Here is a 20,244-nt window from a genome sequence, read left to right as displayed (position 1 = left end):
GTTACTAAAGAATTGCCTGGACTTTTTGAGGACCTGGAGGGAAAAGCCATCACTGCACAGACCTGATAGTTGCTCAGTGCCTAAAGACTTGACACGTTGTTGTTGGGTTGTTTTTTTTTTTTCTCCTAGGGGATCTTTTCTTTTTATTTTTTTACTATTTTTCTCCTGTGTCTCTCAGAACAGCAGCTCCTTGAGTGTGTGGCATTGAAATCCATTGCTTTGTTAACAACTCTGGGAGATGTTTTAAAAAACTTTTTTCCCCCCACTCTTTTGTTTTCTTTGCTTTAAAAAAAAAAAAAGAAAGAAAAGAAAAAAGAACAAAAAAGATAACCCTTTTGGGGGGAGGGGAGATGATCGTGCTGATGTGGAATAAGTGCTCCTCCTGTCTCCTCTTACTAGCCGCGGTCCTGATCGTGGAGAGCTCCCAGCTAGACAGCTCCAGCTCCAAGGTGAACTCCATCAAGTCCACCCTGATGGGGGAGGCTCCAACTCAGGCAACCAACAGATCTGCAGGCATCCACCAGGGACTGACGCTTGCTAGCAGTAAGAAGGGCAAAATGCTAGAGCAGATGGGGAAACCTCCCAAGCACTATCACCGGCAAGGAGAGGTAGGATGTTGCTTCATTGCTCAAGTGTTTGTCCGTCTGCATGCTATATGCAAATAATTCTTCCCCTTGCATAGCTTTCAAAGCTCGTTGTATTAAATTAATTAATTTACTTCATCAGGGTTGTCTGGAACAGTATCATTGATAATCAGTGTTAAGAACTGTGAAAGTCAGAGTTGGAAGCTTTGAAACCTTTCATTTCTCTCTCTAGGATTAATAACTGATGGAAAAAGTAATCTTAGAAAATATCAGGTTGAGCCTTTCTTTGACTCCTTCAAAGGGCTGCTAGAAATAAAGGAAGTGATTTCTTGTTAATTCTCAGGCAATAAATGAATTGAATTTGAACAGGTGAGGATAACTTGAGCTTGAAGAGAAAACTGTTTCTATGGCAGTGAAACAATGTTGGTATCACAAAACACACCTAGCAATCTGATCTCTGATCTCTTTCTCCATGGTGAGAATAAAAAGGCGGTGTATTTTAAGGCACATTCATTTGCTTAGTATGACAGAAAATAAACTTTAGGTATCTTGTCCAAATAAGCTCTAGTGGTTGTGGAAGTCTTGTTTAGTTATGTCCAGTTGAGATAAGCAGGGAGTAGCTGTCCTGAATATGAAGTTTTGATGTAAGGGAGCAAGCAAAGACTATAGAAACATTATGAAAAAGAGACGCTGACTTGCTAATGCAGTGTTCTTTCCTCTCTACCATGCTTGGAAACTTGGAAGTCTGATACAAAATTCCCTTCATTCAACTATCTTTCTGGTAAACTATAAAGTGGCATTTTAAGCCATCAGTCCTCTACTTCCCTATCAAGTCTCAGCCTGGATGGTGTGAATGTTGCGCATTGCGGTGTTGAAGGAGATAGGCTTCTCCAGAAAATATAGATACTATACTACTGGGTATTATTAGTACCTCCAAATACAGCTGCTTTTCATAAGCAACAGTGTAGCAGCAAGGGAGCTGCGAATGTTCAGCACTAAAAAGGCAAAATACTCAATGCCTGAAGGGGTCTGTCTCTTGCCTATGTTTTCCTCAAAGCAGTAGAGAAGCTGCAAATTCAAGCAATCCACTGAATTGGCTAAAGCGTTTCACGTCAGCTTCCCAATAATTGAATGTTATCGTTTGGGTTTGTACGCAGGCATAACAACAGTGGTGGTAATTTTGGTTTCTGCGTGTGAGAAATTTGTTTTTAAACCCCACCAAGCTTTCTTTCCCTAGCCACTCAATTGTTTTATAATTTACTCAGAATTTGGTTGCCTCTCCTTACCTCTGAGCAAAGTTTAGTAACAGATGCTGTGCTGAAGTTTCATATTACTAAAGTACTGCACTCTTTCCTAGTGCACATTGTAATAATTACTATGTTAAATCACCTTGAAGAAATACAGGAGCACAATACATTTCTTTAATAAGTTCTTGGGTTTTCTTTTGTATTCTGTGTATTTACAAAAAAATCAGTATATAGGACCTGAGTGTTTTCTCAGTCTCATGAGTTTCTGTGCAGGTTGTGGGAGTTGTGTTGGCTGCCCTGTACAGCCCCAAACATGATCTGTAATTTTGCCTTTTGAGGAAGTCTTGCCACCTTTCCCTGCGTACAGCATCCTTAACACTTCAGTGTACGCCTACTGCAGTGTCGACAGCGATTGATTATAATTCACCCAGTTCCTGGATAACAAGTTGCAGTGCCCACTAGTTGTATTCACAGGATTTGCCCCTTTCTTGCCAACCCAGAGTGTTTGCTTGGGATTTCCAGTTACGGGTATGAATATAAGGAGAAACTTTTTCACTGTGAGGGTGATGTAGCACTGGAACAGGCTGCCCCAAGAGGCTGTGGAGTCTCCCTCTCTGGAGGTGTTCAAAACCCACTTGGATATGTTCCTGTGTGATTTAGTCTAGGTGCCTGGTCTGGCAGGGGGGTGGACTAGATGATCTTTCAAGGTCCCTTCTAGCTCCTAACGTTCTGTGATTCTGTGAACTCATAAGGTACAATTAAAGTCAGAGACAACACTGTAAGTATCTTAATGGTAGAAGAGGTGGCATGTGTGTTAAGATGCCCAGTTTGTAGCACATGAAAGACCCCCAGAGAATCAGTGAGTTTTGCTCCCAGGAAGCAGAGCCTGACTCTCCCATCAAGGGCTGTCAGTTCTGATTTCATCCTTTCTCCCCGGGACTCTGCGTGGTCTCATGCAGATGCAGTTATAATAGAACGACTCAGATTTGCTACCAATAATTGTAGATGTTGCTTTCAGCCATCTGCCTAAAGCAATGCAATTAGCGTAGCACTATAAGGGAGACAGGGAAAAGTAATAACTTGTGCATCTCTAGTGATACTTGCAACTGTGGGTTGGTAAGCCGCTGCTTTTTTTAACTGCAGTGTCACACATTGCAACCAATTCAGACATGGCATTTTCATAATTTTTTTAAAGTGCTCTCTTATTAGGTTAGTACCTGATTTGTTTAGATGACATGAGTTTGTGCCGAAGTTTTACATGCTGTTCGCTAAAAGAATAGGCTATGCTTTTTTTCCTAAAACTATCTGTTGCATTAGTGGAATTTATAATGTGTCAAGGGTGGGAGTACTTTTTATATCTTGGTAACATTAAATGGTGAGTTGAGTGTCTCGTTTATAGCTAGGAACTAGTTTTATTAAGGACCAAGTACATGCAGCTTAAAGGAAAAATAATAAATTCTGCTGTTGTGACAGCTCAGAGGACTCTCCCCAGAACTGATGAAAGGACCATCAGCCAGCAACCTATTTGCTCATTCAGCTTGGTAGGCTAACACACTTTCAGAACGTTTCTTTAATATGTTAATATAACATTTTCAATTATGTTAATTCTCAGGACTAGGAGCAGCTTGGGAGTCTTTAATCAGCAATAAATCAACGGATACAATAGTTCATGGCTTATCTGGAGTGCTGATGTATTTCAGCTGGTAGTTACAGTGCTTCTGCCCAGAAAGGGAAGATTCCCGCTCTCCTTTGTCAGGCAAAGTTCCAGTTCAAATTAATGAAAACGCTCACATGAGCACAGCAAGCTGATCCAGCTTGCTGGAGGAACTGGCGGGGCAAATGTGAATTTTAGTAAGACTTACATTTTTATGTCTTTCTGAGGAATATTATTTATTTTCCGTTCTTATTCCCTTTACTACCTTGGATCAGCAGAGAATGAGAAGCACTGACGTGCTAAATCGGTGAGATTTCACTGTCTTCACTGTTCTTCAATGTCACTCCTGTTTCCCCTGTTCTACAAACTGTTAATGTTTTCTCAGTTTCACAGAGAATCAGAAAGTATCTACAGCATTTACACAAGGGAAAAATATGTTCAGGACTAGGACCGTACGGTGCGTATTAGACTATGTTACTGCTTTGAGGGTCGGTACTATGTACTGTCTGCCACCAATTCCCTTTCAAAACTTGATTTAGAGAAATGGCTTCTAGGAACAGCTGACCCCTCAGTAGTGTCAGCTCTGTAGGAAATTGTGCTGGACATATCACCTCCCTAAATAAATACAATACAGTGAATAGAGCCATAAATGAAGGCAATGAGATTAGCAATGATGGTGGATTATTTTTTCTGCATGTTAGACACAGCTTCCACTGTGTTAGGGTAAACTCTCCCATGTGAGCGCTCTTGCTCACCTATAATGATGCAACTTGAAAGGAAAAATCCCGCTGATTACAGCTGTGATTGAAAGGCATAGCCATTCCATACATTCCTGGATGATGGCTCTGTATGCTCTGTGATTCACTTCACCATCTTTTTGACTTCTTGCCCCTGAGCCACAGTTCCCTCTCTCCTCTGAGGCTTGTCCCCTCCACTACAGCTGCAGTTTGCACTCCTTTGCACTCAACCATCTTTAATGATCTGGTAAACTGAGACCTACCAAACCTTATTTCCAGGCTTTTTCTTTCTTTAATCCATGGGCAGTATTATCGTCTGCCCTTTCCAAGCCTTGGCGATAAGCCATTGCTTCAGCTCTTTCCCCAGCAAGATGTGTGTCTCATTCCCTTTGCTGGTTGGGGTTGTGCTTCCTGCTGGGACTGTCCCTCCTACTTCCCCCCCAAAAAAGCATTAATCAAAATATCTATTTTGATGCTGATCTCATACTTATCAATGCATGGACATACATGTGTTTCTTGAACAGGCCGTAGTTACCCACAAGTACTTGCTAGGAAACGCTTGGATGGTGCTTTGTAACAAGTAAAACAGCATGAGATGTAGTAATTGACTGCAATGCCCTGAGAATGTTACAATAAAATGTACCAAAGACACAAAAAATGTAACCACAATATCTTGAATAGCTAGAAACCAAGAAAGTATAAATTATTTCTCCATGGGATTAAAAATAAATTAATTACAGTACCTAGAAATCACATCCAGCAACAGCTTTTCTCTCTTTTTTCTTTTTGGTAGAAAATAGTATAGAATTGCTAAATCTGCAGAGGTCACCAGAGAATGTATTCTTTGCTCTTGCTGTTTGCTGTTAGGAATCTGGGAGACATACTGGTTTACTGGCAACAGTCTTGCTAAACAGCCGAGTGGCTTGTCTCTTGATTGCAAAAATGGGATGCAGAGTATTATCTCCTTCCTAGGTCATGCTTGGCGTCCCCTTCAATTTGTTATTATTATCTGACTTCTTAATATAGAGCAAAAGCTTCTATAAAGTGGCTTTACTACAACCATTTCCTCTTAATGTTGCAACAATGCCTAGAAAACTTCCAGGACGCTGATGTGCAGTTGGGTGTGCAAGTACTTAGGAAGAGTTAGTTTCTGTCTGGAAAGTCTGTCATAGTTTAAGGACAACACAAAAGATGAAGCATGATTATATTTTGCCCTCAGAAAAATGAGTCTGATTAACTCATTATGTTTGATTAACTGATGCTTTGCAGATGCAAATATAGCACAAGCTTAATTTTGATTTTAATTACCTCAACACCGGATGTATCTTGCGAGCACTTCATATCTCAGGGTTTGTCAGTTGCGCCTTTGGTCCTTTTACAGTTGTATTTACAAATGCCTCACCCTGGAAATGTCATTTAGGAGGAATTTAACTCTACAAAGGAGGAGTCCCATAAAGATCCTGCTTCTGTTTGGTTTTTGAGTGCTGCTTTCCTCTGTGGGTTTTGTATATCTATGAATTTTTTTAAATATATCCAAACAAGTTTTAAATATAAGTAAAAAATTTAATGTGGGGGACACCTGCAAGCCCAAGCAGGAAGGGAAAGATTTTTTTTTTTTTTTCCCTTGATCTTCAGGGCTATGTTTCTGGTACCTTTAGCTTGAAACAGCTTCAATGAGCTTCATATCCATGGATGTGAATGGCCAATAGAAAAGCCAAGTAGATCAGAAAGTTTATTTTGTTAGTTTGCAAAAAAATAATTTTGCCTGTGAAACAAGCAGTTTTCAAATAAAATAGTTTTGTTCATCTTAGTTTTCTTGGGATCAGCCCTAAATCCATCGATGATTTATAAATTTGCATTTATACAAACAGAACTTGAGTTATGAAAATGAATGGCTATGAACACACAATGGGAATGTGGGGTTCGTTCATGTAGCAGCTGTTTTGTTCTTACTAAAGGAAAGACTGGGACATTGCTACAAAAAAAAAAAAAGAAGAAAAAAGAAAGTTTGAGTAGTTCTTCCCCCCCCCCCCCCCTCCTCAAAGTGCATAAGCACATGGTTCGCCCCCTTGGGATTTGCTTAGAGCTAAGCTTTGATATGATTGAATTTTCCTATGCGCAATAATGAATCTTGGAGACATGCATGTTGCACATATGTAGTGCAAATGGCACTGGTTTAGCATTTTTAGCAGTAAGCGAAGGTGGACTGCTCTGCACATGCTTGGGAATGAGGTGTTTCTTCACTCTGCAAGCCCTTTTCCTCATTCTCTGTGCATCATGTAAGTGTGAACTAGGCTGTGCATGCTTTTAAAAGCATATTTATCGGTCCAGTGAACAAGAGGACAGGGTTCAGTTCTATGGATTTTGGCAGCTTGTGTTGAGTGAAGCAGTGACTTGCTGTCAGTGTGATCTCTTCCCTGTGAGTCTGAAATGCTGCAATCAGAGATCTCTTAAAAGGAATTGCCAACAGAATATGTTTATACTGCAGCAGGAAGCTTTTACTCACAGAATCTCATCTTTAAGTAGAATGGCATCAGGGAAAGTAGTGCATTGATGGGGGAAAAGCTCCTTTATATTTCCTTTTGCACAGAGCAGGGTTGTTGCCAGAACAATTGCTATGTGTTCCTATAGAAAACGGTGAACCTACTCGTGACAGACTGCAAAGATCCTAAAGCTGTGCATTTTGCTGCAAAACAAGGTCTCTGGAAGTGGAGGAGACAACTTTATTTTAAACTACTAACAGAAATGCAAAATGCTAAGCCTAACTGATCTATCTGGAGTTAACTTATTCATATTAATTTTCAGAATCATCATAAAGATTTTAGACTGTGTTCTACTCAGCACTAGGCTTGCTGAAGTCAGACAGGATTCACCTTTCTCAAAGAGGAAAAGGAAAGGGATGTGGCTCTCTAAGCCAATGACCATCTGGAGTGCATGGAGCTCCACCTGGAGATGGATGAGGACCCCACCAAGAGTTTATGGGTCAGGATTAAAGGCAGGGCAGGGACAGGGGAGTCTACAGTGGGGGTTTGCTATAGGATGTCTGACTAAGACTGAGCTGATGAAGTCTTCCATAGTATTCATGGGGTATTTCAGTCACCCCAATATCTCTTCAAGGGATGACAAAGCAGGGCAGAAACAATTCAGAAAGTTCCTGGAATGCATTGATGATAACTTCATCCTCCAAATGATAGAGGAGTCAAAAAGGAGAGGTGCCATTCTGAACCTTGTTTTCATCAACAAGGAGAGGTTTGTAGGGGATGTGCAGCTCAAGGACAGCATTGCTGGTCACTTATAGTGACCACAAAATGATGGAGTTGAAGATCCTCAGGGCAGGAAGGACGACATGCAGCAGTCTTACCTCCCTGGACTTAAGGAGAGCAGACTTTGGCAGCTTCAGGGACCTTCTTGTTAGAGCACATGGGACAAAGCCTGGAGTGAAGAGGGGCCCAAGACATCTGGCTAGTATTCGAGGATCACCTCTAAGCTCAGGAGTGATGCATCCCAACAAAGTAAAAGTCAGGGAAAAAATGCCTGGCTTCACTAAGGGTAAGATGTGCATACCAAATGCGGTGGCCTTCTATGATGGGGTTACAGCATTGGTGGATAAAGCAAGAGTGACAGACATCATCTACTTGGTTTTGTGCAAAGCATCTGACACTGTCACACAAAACATCCTCGTCTCTAAACTAGACAGACATGGATTTGATGGGTGGATCACTCAGTGGACAAGGAGTTGGTTGGGCAGTGATGCTCAAAGAGTTCTGGTGGACAGTTCAACTTTGGTTTGGATTTTTTTTGTTTGTTTTTTTTTTTTTAATAACAGCAAACCTTGTGTTTCATGAAGCTCAGCCGTGTTGCTCTGGGTGGTCAGCGTCAAGTATTCAAGTCAACTCAAAGGAAGCCATAGAAATCTGGGTTCTGTGTTTAACTGGGGTTTGGATCCCATCTCAAATAGCTTAGATTGTTTTCTGAAGTTACTACTGAAAATAGATTTTGGGCTTCCCAGTGCTGCAAGCTCTAAGGAAGACTCCACCTGCACTCCACTCTTAAAGCTAGATAAGGCTAGAACTGGTGTACCTGAGTTCTTTCCCTGGTTTTTCTTACCATTGGCGTGTTCAGGTGGAGTATGACACAGAGGTGTTTTGGTTTATATTATCTCTGTTTTGGGTGAGTTTTATGGAGGACGGGTTTAAAAGGAGAAAAAACCTCTGTACAATAGGACAGAGTTGCAAGCAAGAGATGGTGTTAGGGAACCTTGGGTTTGGCAGACAGTTTGTATTCCCAGAGTGTCTTCAGTAGCAGTTGAGTGAAAAATAGCCAAATGAAGCATCTGTTGGCCTGACTTGGCAGGGCTATTACAGACTGCAGAACTTGCCATATTTCTTTTTCTTCTTGTTTGGCTTGAATACAGGAGAACAGAGCCTGCCTCCCATCCAGTTCTTTGTGAATTTCCTGGGAGACTTAGGATCCTGTTTTCTTTCTTAAAAAATAAAAGTTGGTGTTTGTATCTATCATACAGGGCATCAGGTTGTCCAGGACACAGAGACCAAGTGGTGAGTCTCTGGTAGGAGCACTTCTCCTCTTTGGTGGGAGGAGTACTGGGTGGATACTTGGAAGGAGAGATGTTAAATGGCCACTTCCTTTTTTAGAGATAGACAGGACAATAGCATTCCTTACCAAAGAAAGAGTTACAAATGGTGATTAAATAGTTAACCTATAGCTTTCACATAGAGAGAGACCATATGGTGATTAACATGATGGAATAATAATGGAAGAAGCAGAAGGGAAGGAAAAAGCTGACTGCTATCCTGTGTTTGCATTAGGAAACAGGGTGACCGTTTGGCAGGTGTGATGGCTGATGTGTTATCTGATGAAAAATTCATGAGCATTTATGGAGATAACCAGCCTTGCATCATTAGTCTTCTCTTTGTCGGAGATTATCTCATTAACACCCTGGGATGATGGAGCCACCAAATAAATGTGAAAACTGTTTCTTATATTTAGTATAGCCTGAAAGTTTTAGCAGACTTGTCATTCCTGAACTGCAGTTTGTCATCTGCTCAGGTAGTAATAACAATACCATCTGACACCCATGACTGTCCACATGCCGTAAGGCATGAGCTGAACTCTGTGGGACTGTGCAACAAGGTTGGAAGTTGTTTTTCCAGACCCTCTCTGTTCTCATTCGTCCCAACAAAGATAAATTTGCAATTTGTATTATTCACAACCAAGTAGTTCAACCAACTACTGTACCAGGGAGAGGGATATGAAGAATGGAAATCCTGGGAGCCATGGAAGGACCAGGAAGCCAGGAGGTTGCCATCCTCTCTCCACACCATCTCTAGGGTGGAGCCAAGTTTTGATACTGTGTCACGTGTCATCTTAGGGGTAATGAGGAAAACTGTCTATCAGAAATTAGTCTTGAAAGTCTAATTCATGTTTTGGTGGAGGGGCTAAGCTGCTTAGCTGCATAAAATGTTTTTGTAATTGTTTGAATAAATACAGGGCTTTTAAAATGCTCTTCAGGAATGCTTGTAAACTTCTGTGCTTGGTTTTGTCCCTGTTGCTATCTTCCAGACATCCCACTCCTCGCCAAGGAAATGGCTTTTTAACAAGAAGAATCCTCTGGAAATTACTTTCTGAGGGGGTCCTTGCCACAGCAGCTGCAACAAATTGCAACTGAACTTCAGTCCCAATTGTTTTTTATTGCTAAAAGGATAAGTGACCAAGTGAATACTTGTATTATAGCTTCATGACAATTTATTAAGTATCAAATTGTAGTGTGTGGTGGTGTCTAACCAGAAGATTAAGGTTTTCTCTGTGGATGGAAATTTCTGTCAGACTTTTAAGCGGTGCTTAAGCTGAAAGAGGCTGGGAAAGTCTTGTTGATCCCAAACTGTCCCATGATTAGGTTGACTTAGGGTTTTACTTCTACTGAGAGCTCAGTTCTGGGGCCGGGTAATGGCCAGTGATGGCAGCAGAAGCAAGAGTACAGCCAGCACAAGGTAGCTGAAAAGAAAAGTCACAGTACAGCAGTCTAACGCGTGCTGATCCACTCCCCACTGTGTAAACAAGTCTCTGGGGGGCATTTCTGAGTAAGTTGGTTTTGAGTAGCAGTGTAACTTTAGCATAGCTCAGATGATGCAAATTGGGAAGCAATTTTGGCACAACTTTCCAAAATAAGCAACACGAAGTCCAGGGAGGTCATGGAAGGATGGAGCAAAACCTTGAGATGGTACAGGCTGTTTCCTCATGTCTTCGAGCAGGCCTTGCCAGCTGGAAAGGAGTCACAGGTCTTCTTGCCTTACCCTCAGCCTCTCTGCTCCCGCTTTGCGGCCAGGAGGGAGGATGAAGAAGATTCTGTCCCTTCATTTCTCTAGAGAATTGACCAGAATGTGAAAGAAGATGCATCTTTTATTAGGTGGAAAATAGGAGGCTCTAAGTGTTGGTATCACACAAATACATAAAATGTGCTGGGGAGTGCAAGATTTTAAGGATTTTAAATATAAGAAGCCAGGTTTTCTTAGCTTACATGATTGTCTACGTACGTATAAAAAACGTGGTTTAGTTATTACCTCAACAACAGTGGTAGACAGAGATAAATTAAATTAAAGTGGTATTATTATTATTAAAAATCCAAGAGGTTTTTTGTTTTTTTTCTTTGGATTTCACTGGAAGTGTAGAAGAAACAACTGGCTGGACTGCTGAAGGCAGACAGTTATCAGGTGGTTGAAAGAATGAGTTTAAAAGTCAAAGTTTCACGTTTAGTTTTTCCCTGCTTGCTTTCTTGATTTGCCAAGCTGAGAAGCACGTCTCTGGCCCTGTGCTTGACAGGGATTTTGGATGGCTTCATTAAAAAACATTTGTAAAAATTTTTAAAGACCTTCATACGTGGACATGCCTGATAGGCAGAAAATGTTCATTTAACGTGCGAGTGGGGATTTCTGTTATTGACGCCCTTCAATGAACTTAGTTTATGGAGCATTTAAATATCAGAGAGCAAAGCTAGAGGCACCCCCAGTTCCTGTGAAAGCAGATTTCTAATGAGCCTTTCCCAGGCACGCTGACTTTAATGTCACTGCTGTAGGTTTGGGATTTGGGTTTGGTTTTGTTCATCACAGTCACAAGGATGGTGTCTTTTCTTAAACACTGTCCTCTTCAGTTATCACTGGAGGACAGATAAGAGAGTCTTTATTACAGGCACACATGTGCACTGCAGGTGTGAAGGGAGCTCTTAAACTGTTTATGAGCACACAAAGCCCCATGAACAAAGAGGGCAGAAAAGAATGTTGTCGTTTTTAGGAAAAATATGTTTTAGGGCCCTGTTAAAAATAAAGCCAAAAAGGAATAGCAAATGGGCGGCAGATTGTCTGTGTAACAGGGATTAGCACTATGAAAAGCTTTCATTTTTCTGAACAGGCATGTACCACAGACAGGCCCGGCTAACCAAAATAGGGTTCCACTCCGGAGGGGGTATCCACTTGCAGGATCTTGTCTCAGTGAGTTACCCAAAAAATCCCCCTCCAATAGAGGGAGAGATGAAGAGTAGGATAGCAGTCCTAACTTTACTTTAAAAGTTTTAGTTGAACAGAAGCTAGTGTCAATATTGTACAAGCAGGTATCATAGCAGTGTATGAGTTCTAGGTCTGGGGTGCAGTTGTCGCTCTTGAACTTGTTTGGAGTTAAGCCTCTTTTACAGCTAAGGGCCAAGAACAGAGGGTCAAGGATGGGGAAAATGAGACAGACCCTGTTATGTCCTGTAACAGCCACGTGCAGGTCTCTTCACTTGTTCAGAAACAGCTTTCAGGTCCATCAAGGGGAATGTCCATAGTGGTGGTGACAATTCAGTGCCCAAAAAAGTGATGCAACTCACTTCCCTCCAGCACTGCTTCCCAGCAGATGCACCAAAAAAATGTGACTACTGATGAAGCTTATGCTGCCCAGAAATGGCACACTTCTGCTCCTTACTCTGCACATTGCCCATTTTATCCAAGAGGCGCAACATGCTTTTCTGTGCAGAAAGCCACCTCAGAGGTTAGGCCCTGTTTATAGATAGGATGGATTTGAAAGATGTTTGTGTACCCAACTCCCTGAATGTTTTCAGTGGGAATTAGGTTCTGAATGCCTTTTGGGAGCAGGGTTGTGGTATTTTCCATGCAGGAGAGAAATTCAGCTTGGGGGAAATAATTCGTCTGAGGCTCCCTTTCTCCGAAACATCCTCTAGTGAGAAGGAGCTGTCTTGTCTTTCATAAACTATGTAAGACAGTCAGAATTTGGTAATCAGAATAATTTTTTACAATTATTATTATGGAAAAAGATAATTCATAATAATTTACATTGTCCCCTCAGTGATGAAATAGTAATTTGAAAAATTGGTGTTGGACCTGTATCTAATGTACCACACACAGTTCCTCTGGCCCTTCTTTGTGGGTTTTGGTCTACAAATTAATTAATATTTTGTTTTTGGTGTAAAAATGGACCAGGATGCAAAGATGTCGCAAGCAGAGCTGTAGCATTTCTCTTTAATGAACCTCTTCCTGACCCACCCTATGTAAAACACACATCATGTGTTGTGCAGCTGTGATGGCTACCCTGGCACATGTATCTGACACATGGATGTATTGACTTTGGCCTTTTGGAAGCACTGGACCCATGCTGTTCTCCAGGGATGTGTCTAAGTCTTTTCCCAGATACCATGGACATAACAACAGTAGAAGCAAAAGCTGAAGTGCAATTCACTAATTCAGATTTAGCTGATTCTGTGAAAACAGATTGCACAAGAGAGACGGACACTCAGTTTCTGGATTTGATTTCCTCTCTTTCCCTGGTTTGACCTCCAACGCTTCTTCCTACTGTTGGTGTCAGTATTTGCGTCTCAAACTGTAGAGCTCTTTTTTTATGGGGGAGGGTTGTTTGGGAGTTTTGGAGGGTTGTGTTTTGTTTTACTTTTTGGGAATTTTGTTGGTTTGGTTTGGTTTGGTTTGGTTTTCTGTTAATGCAAGCCTTTTGCAATGTATCACTTTAAATTTGATTTTTACCCATTGACTGAAGGGCAGACCAGTTTCTGTGAGATACCAGCTGGAGAGTTTGAAGGGCTGCTTAGGTGGCACAGGGCTGGATTTGAGCCAGAGTGTTCCGTGCTGCTGAAATAGCATGAGTAGACAAGACCAGCCATGAGCACGGTTTGTAGGTTGTCAGTAGTACAAGGTGTGTCTGTGTTGACAGGGAGCTCTGCTGCTTCTGGTTCTGTTGGCTTCACTGGAAGTCTTTGTGCTTGTACGCTGTGACCACTTGTTAGTAAAATTTCACGCTGCTTTTGCTTTTGATCCTCTCCTATCCTAAATGACCCTATTGGCAGGAAATTAATTTTAACAGTAGCTGCTATAACATATTTTGTGAATACTTGCTTCTTCTAAAGTTTATTTTCACAGTATGTTTCACCTGAATATTTTCCAGAACAAAAAAACCTCTAATACTCTGCTGTCCAGATAACACATGCAAGGCTGAGGCTTCCTTCTTCCTTCCAGCCTGCCTCACAGAACACTCTCTTAGTACCCAGTCTTAATTGTATTTTTAAAGATAATGATAAAGTCAGTGGTTCATAACTTCACTCTCTTATCAGGGTAATGGCAGATCGTAATGAAATAGCATAATTTCTGGCAAGTAATTTACCACTGCTCTTCAAATACTTGTGTGAACACAGCTATAGATCAAGTACAAAAGCTTTAAAGAAACAGAGTTGCCCATTTCATAACTGATTAGAATAGCTAATTACTGATTAGTACACAGGACAAAATACACAGGACTGAACGGCCAGCTTTCACAATGCAGGGAGGCTATAAGCAAAGTTTCACACAAATTTTTGAGAGACTGATGCTGTTCAACGCTTTGGTAAACTGCCCAGAAAGCAGGGGATTGGTGAGGCAAAGAAGCTTTTCTGAAATGGGTTCAGAACAGTAAGAACCTACATGGCTCATGAAGAGTTGCAGTAAATGTCAGTATACTGAGCATCTGAGGAAACCCATAGGTAAAATTCCATTTCTATAGGTATAAAGCAATGTATATGGCAAAACATAATGGCACATACAGTAAATTCTAGACTCACTCTAGCTTTCAGTTCATGGGGAAGCAAGAGCAAAGAGAGACAAATAAATAATAAAAAGCATCAAACAGAACATTGGGAACAGAGCACAAAACAGAGGGTGTTTTCACTCTGCTAAATTCATGGTGCTGGATAGCTGTTAAAAGGCTATAGAAGTAGTTGGGATTAGGTGGGGAAGGAGGACAGCAGTGATGATCAGAGCATCAGAACTGCTTTAGCATAGGAGAAATTAAATAGGACACAACATGCCAGTTTGGAAAAGGGATGCCCATGGAAGAACAGGACAGAAAGATGTAAAACAGCGAAGGGTGAGGAAAAGGTGAGTGGGGAACAATCACTCAGTATTTGTCCTGGAAGAAGAGCCGAGAACAGACCATGCGAAGTTACCAGACAGACAAGAACTACTTTTTCATGTTGTATAGCTCATTGCCACATGATGCTGTGGGAGCCATATGGAACTGCTTAAACAAAGATACGACAAACACACACAAGAGGTTGCACTGGTAGGTACTAAACACAGTGGCAAAACTTCCGGCTTCAGATCTGTCTAAACTGCTGTTGATTGGAGCTGGGAGAACATATCCGGGAGAAATCCTTCTGCACTTGCCTATTTTCTTACTCCTTGTAGTATTTGCAACAAGCAGGACACCAGCCTGACCTCTCTGATACATTATAGCAACTTTTATGTGCTTATGTAGCTTATCAATAATCTGATATTTTTATCAATGTAATAAATAAAGTTATATTTTATCAGTATCATAAATAACTCAGCTTGTTCCCTCAATTTATCAGGAAGCTTAAGCATATGTGGTTCAATGTAAGCATCCATATTATCTTGCTTACCCCATTCAGGGTGTGTGGGTATATATATCAGTCAGGCAAATATTTAAATACTTTGCTGTACTTGATCTTTGGGTCTATGACAGTGGGCATCGATTTTCATATCCTCTCCAACACTCACTGAAATCAGTGTGAATACACCCACAAACTTTGGTGTGGGCTTGTTATCCAGAGAGGTTTCTAGACTACATGTTAAATATTCCAAAGAGATTCCCGTGGTGAATGGAAAACATGACTATACTGTAAAGGAAATGGAAAAACAAAGAAATAGACAGAAGCTTAGACCAGATTTACAAAGTATGTAGCACGCACAAGTTAGGGGAGACTTTTCAAAGAATTTTGCTACTACGTAGTTAGCTCTGGAAGTAAATACTTTCACAGAAGGGTCAGATTTTGAAGTCATTTGTCATTCAGAATGAAGGGGTTTTGGGGTCTTTTTGATTTCTTTGTTACTTCCTCAAGTTCTTTTGTGCTCATGAATATTTCCTCCAGAATTATCATTATAATAATTATACATAGGGCTGAGTATTTTCATAAGGTATAGAAACTTCATAAATATATTTTATAATTTTGTAGTGACCTTCTATGGTAAATTCCATATAACTTGGTGAATTGACTTAAACTTGCCTTCAGAATCCACCTTCTGCTCAGGTCTCTCAGCCTTTCTGTAGACATGTGTCTTTGAAGTCAGAGTTTGCCATAGCCAAGGTCAACAAACTTGGATCTGACAGCCTATTAAGTGTCATTTTTCTCATTAGCTCGTGGCAGAAGCAGTCAGTGCTTCCTCCCGCCTCTTGGTGAAGAGTTATCTAAGCTGATGAAAAATACATGACTCAGGACGTGAGATTTTTCTCCTTTAAATACACTCCATATTTCAGCAATGCATTAATGGAACATTTTATTAGTGCAAATTATATTTATGATTTCTGCTGTTAGACTGACCATACAGCTTTCTGAAAAGTCTAATGTTTCCAAAGTTGCTACAGATTTGACATCAACTACTCTCACTAGGAAAGTACACAGTTGGTTGGCTCCTTCTACAAACAGGTACAGACAACTGAGGAGAAAGAGTAACACAGGACTACAGTAAAACCCAAAATTTAAAATTTAATGAATATTCTTAGTGTTAAACAAAATTTAATAAATCCTCCTTAGATTCACCCAGGAGTGGAAGCATATAATTTCTAGTCTACAGTTTGGCTGTTGAGTCATCAGTTAAGCTAAACTTCTATGGCATTGATTCTAAAACTTTGTCATTATATGCCATCTGAATTTCCCCATTATGTGGAAATGCTCCTCTCCGAAACATCTGTATGATATTTTGGGGAACTCAAAACATTTGGAGGATGATAACTTAAATCCAATCATTTACACAGTGGGAAGTAGATTATTTCAGAGAAAAAAGTCTTTGGTTTAGCACCACAGAATGATGGTGCTAAATATCATAAAGTTTAATAGGAAGTACACAGGTTGAAAATGATCCTATTTAAATCAACGTTCCTTTAAACAGTAGTTTTTCTAAACTTGCCTTAGAAATACTTTTTTTTTAAAGATGCATACCTAACACATTTTCTACTATTGGAACTCCTTGTTCTGACAAAATATTCTGGTTCCAGAATCCCTGGAAACAGCAGAACTTTTAGTGAGTGCTTTTAGTGCTTAAGAGGAAACAGGAAAAAATGTAATGGAAACTGCAAGATTTCACAGGGACTGCTCCGCTTTCCCATAAAAATTCTTGGAATAAAAAGCTGCTTTTTTTCTTTTTAATCTTTCCACGAAAAAAATGCGCTGTGTTCACAATTATGTACAGATTCTAAACAGAAGAGTATCACAATTTATTGCAGATAGGAAAAGTATTTGCTTTGGGAACCTGCATTTGTTCTTGAATCGGCAGGTTGCTGCTGCATTAATTTTCCATCCTTCTCGGCTTTCACATTTGCTCATCCATCTCTTTGCAATATTGTATTGTTTAGTTTAGTAAACTCTTGAGTCTATAGAAAGCTGAGTTCCCAGGACTCTGAATTAGACTGGAACTCAGTTCATCTGACAGACTTTAGAAACTGGGACTGTAATTCCCAGTTCATTTAGATACTTAATGATATTTAACCTCCTGTCTGTATTTGTACTTGCTGTCTCATTGCCTTTTAGGCAGTAGAAGTCTGTCAGCCTTCAGATCAGAAGCATGTGGTGCCCCTTCAGCAGACAAACATTTTCCACCAACATTTTGAAGAGAATAAAAATCTAAATAAATAACCCCCAAGGTTGAAAAGAGCCTATTCACCAAATGTTGGTAAAGTAATTCCACAGGAAAAATAAATGTTCAGCAAAGTGATCTTTCATTTGAAAATTGGATCCAGATTTTACAATCTGAGAAGGGTGAACAACTGTGTCAAATGTAGGGCAATGCAGTTAGCCTACAAAGTATGTTGTCACAAGGTACTAATGTTCTGCTTATGGAGAAGTGCAATCTGTGCAAAAAAAGTAAACAGGTTTTTTATCATCAGACTCTTGAAGTCACAGTACCATGACGTTATCTATCATGTAATATGTACAATTCGTCTATATGTACCTTTACCCTGATAGTTCAGAATGATACAATTCGGGACAGATTCATCTGGCAACACATCATTTTGAAAATTAAACTTTGAAAAAAGATGGCAAAGAATCATTACTTCCAGAAGGCAACAAAAACAGAGCACGAGATAAGACTTTTGGGAAAATCAAGCATTCAGTTCCCCATTTATTTTCTGTTCTAATATGGTTTTTCCTTGGTTAAATTCATCATTATTGCCCTTATAATATCCTTTCAGAAGGAAAAGAATTTGATTCTACCATGGAGATAAGTTTAGCAATAGTATGTTATCCAAGCATGGTGCAAAGAAAAGTACTATAGGGATTTAATGGCCGATAAACCTATTAAAATTCAGTCTTACAACTCTTCTGCCTCTTCAAGCAGCCATGTCTATTTGAAATCCAAGGTTCTTTTCCTGAAAAGAAAAATAACTCTAAGTTATTTTAACTCAGAAAGCTTCATTCTCCCTGAATCACACTGATTTTGTTCCCATCTGTGCGAGTCCTCTGAATTGAAAGGAAATTTCAGCAATACAGTTCTTCTAAGTTTGTGACATCATGAGAGCTAAATCCAAAAGATTTATGTTCCAAGGTAAGGTGAATTTGTGCTGCAATTGATTTAGCTAGTATTTAGCATCTTTTGAAGATAAGTATGAAGTTTGGAATTAAAGTAAAATTATTGTGAAACAGTTTTCTTTAAAAATGGCATGGTGCACTTTCATGTGTATTGTTTTCCAGTGCTTAAATTTAGTCAGCTCACAAACAGGATGAACATTTTATCTATTGCAAATTAAAACTTTGATGGGATCAGACAGTGTGCTTTTTCTGGTTCACTCATCACCAACATTCTTTTGGTCAAGAATTTTGCTGGTGCTGGATGTGCTAGAAGAGATTCCAATTACTATAGCTGGATCCAGGTTAACAGGAGGCATAAATGGGGGAAATATTTACCATATAAGGAAATTCAAACCTAGAACCAGCTGGTCCTAGATAGATCTGACTGGACACTTTAACTGAAGTAATTCTTTAATTCAGCAACCTGATTTCACATGCAAAGACCAATTAAGACTAAGTTTTCATAGCGCAAAACCTGGTGTTCCTTAGGTTAAAAACCCCTGTGACAGTCATTGTGTTTTTCATCTTGGAAAAACTTAACTAACATGATGTCCTGGTTTTGGTCAGGATGGAGTTAACTTCATTTGTAGCAGCGGATGGAATGCTGTGTTTGAGAGTTAAAATGAAAGCAGTGCTGATAACACCCTGATGTTTTTAGTTGCTGTCAGATAGTCAAGGACTTTCTCAGCTCTTCATGAGAAAGGAGGGGCGAAGCCAGGACAGGTGACCTAAACTGGCCAAAGAGAGTATTTCATGCCAATTACGTCCTGCCCAGGATATCGGGGGCTGACAGGAGGAAGGCCGAGGGCGGGTCCGGGACGCGCGGTTCTTGGGGGATGGTCGGGTTCCGGGACGGCTCTGGGTGGCACGGCCTGAGTTGTGGGTTCGGTGAGAAACTGCATTGTGTATCAACAGCGGCATATATTTTTTGCTCTGAAGTCCTGTTAGCATTGTTATATTGTATCTTTCTGTTATCTTAGTAAACTATCCTTATCCCAACCCACGGGCCTCTTAGTTTCTTGGTTTTGGGGTTATTTGCCCCTTTCCTTTTCCCTTCCCTTGCCTCTCACCGCCCCCCTTCCCTCTTCCCCTGGTCTTTTCCTTTAAGGAGCAGGCAGCTGCGTGGATCTCGGCTCTCAGCCGGGGTGAAACCACAACACATGATTCTAAGAAGAAAAAATAATATTTGCAATTCTCTTTTCCCTAATACTGTAATCTTGCAAATTCTCCCAGTTTTGTGGACTGGACTTGTCTTGCTTCTGTAAGATGGAGCTCCTTCTGTACTATCTTCAAAGCAATGGGCACCTTTTAATTTTCTTTTATTGTAGCTACAGGGTTTCAAGTGGAAAGACACTTAACATGGGACTTGTAGGCATCCTCTGCATTAAGACTTTGAGGAAAACCAAGAAGCAGTGTAAGAATTTCTTGAGCGCTGTTGAATCGGAATATGATTTCTATAGTGTTGCAGCTCATCACACTGCCTGCTATTTTAGAGGAGAGCTAACACAGGTGAGACTGAAGATGGCTAAGATGTATATACTCTGCCCCAAAACTTCTTGAAGTTAGCCTAGTGTCTAATTGATTTCAATGTGCAGGACCCACTTTGACTAAGGTCTCCCAAAAGAAATAACCACTGTCACAATAAATTTTACATAGCTTTTATATATCTGTACAAGGAATCTGGAATGTGAAGTAGAATCTAACCTACATGGTATGACTTAGTATTTTCTTGTGGAAATCAGTGGGACATTGCCAACTTCCACGAACAGAAAATCTGGCCCTGCAAATAACTTTATCTTCATTTAATTCCTGTAATTCTTCAACTTTAATGCCACAAACAAACCTGCATTAACTATTTCCTCATGTAAGTGTGTACCTTGGTATATCTGAC

The 20,244-nt window shown here is 40.3% G+C and overlaps 1 protein-coding gene across 1 annotated transcript in view; it reads left to right on the top strand.

Annotated features, from left to right (window-relative positions):
- Positions 1-350: 350 nt before the first annotated feature.
- Positions 351-20,244, top strand: part of DKK2 (dickkopf WNT signaling pathway inhibitor 2) — a gene marked incomplete at both ends in the record, with an annotated part of 39,345 nt that continues 19,451 nt past the window's right edge. The window contains one exon of the mRNA XM_084263919.1: positions 351-608. Coding sequence (XP_084120045.1) covers positions 351-608 — 258 coding nt within the window. The remainder of the gene's footprint in view (positions 609-20,244) is intronic.

This window comes from Gallinula chloropus, assembly GCF_964237585.1.
Source record: "Gallinula chloropus genome assembly, chromosome: 4".
Taxonomy (NCBI): Eukaryota; Metazoa; Chordata; class Aves; order Gruiformes; family Rallidae; genus Gallinula; species Gallinula chloropus.
The sequence above is the reverse complement of the archived record's forward strand: the minus strand, read 5'-3'. Positions and strand labels throughout refer to the sequence as shown.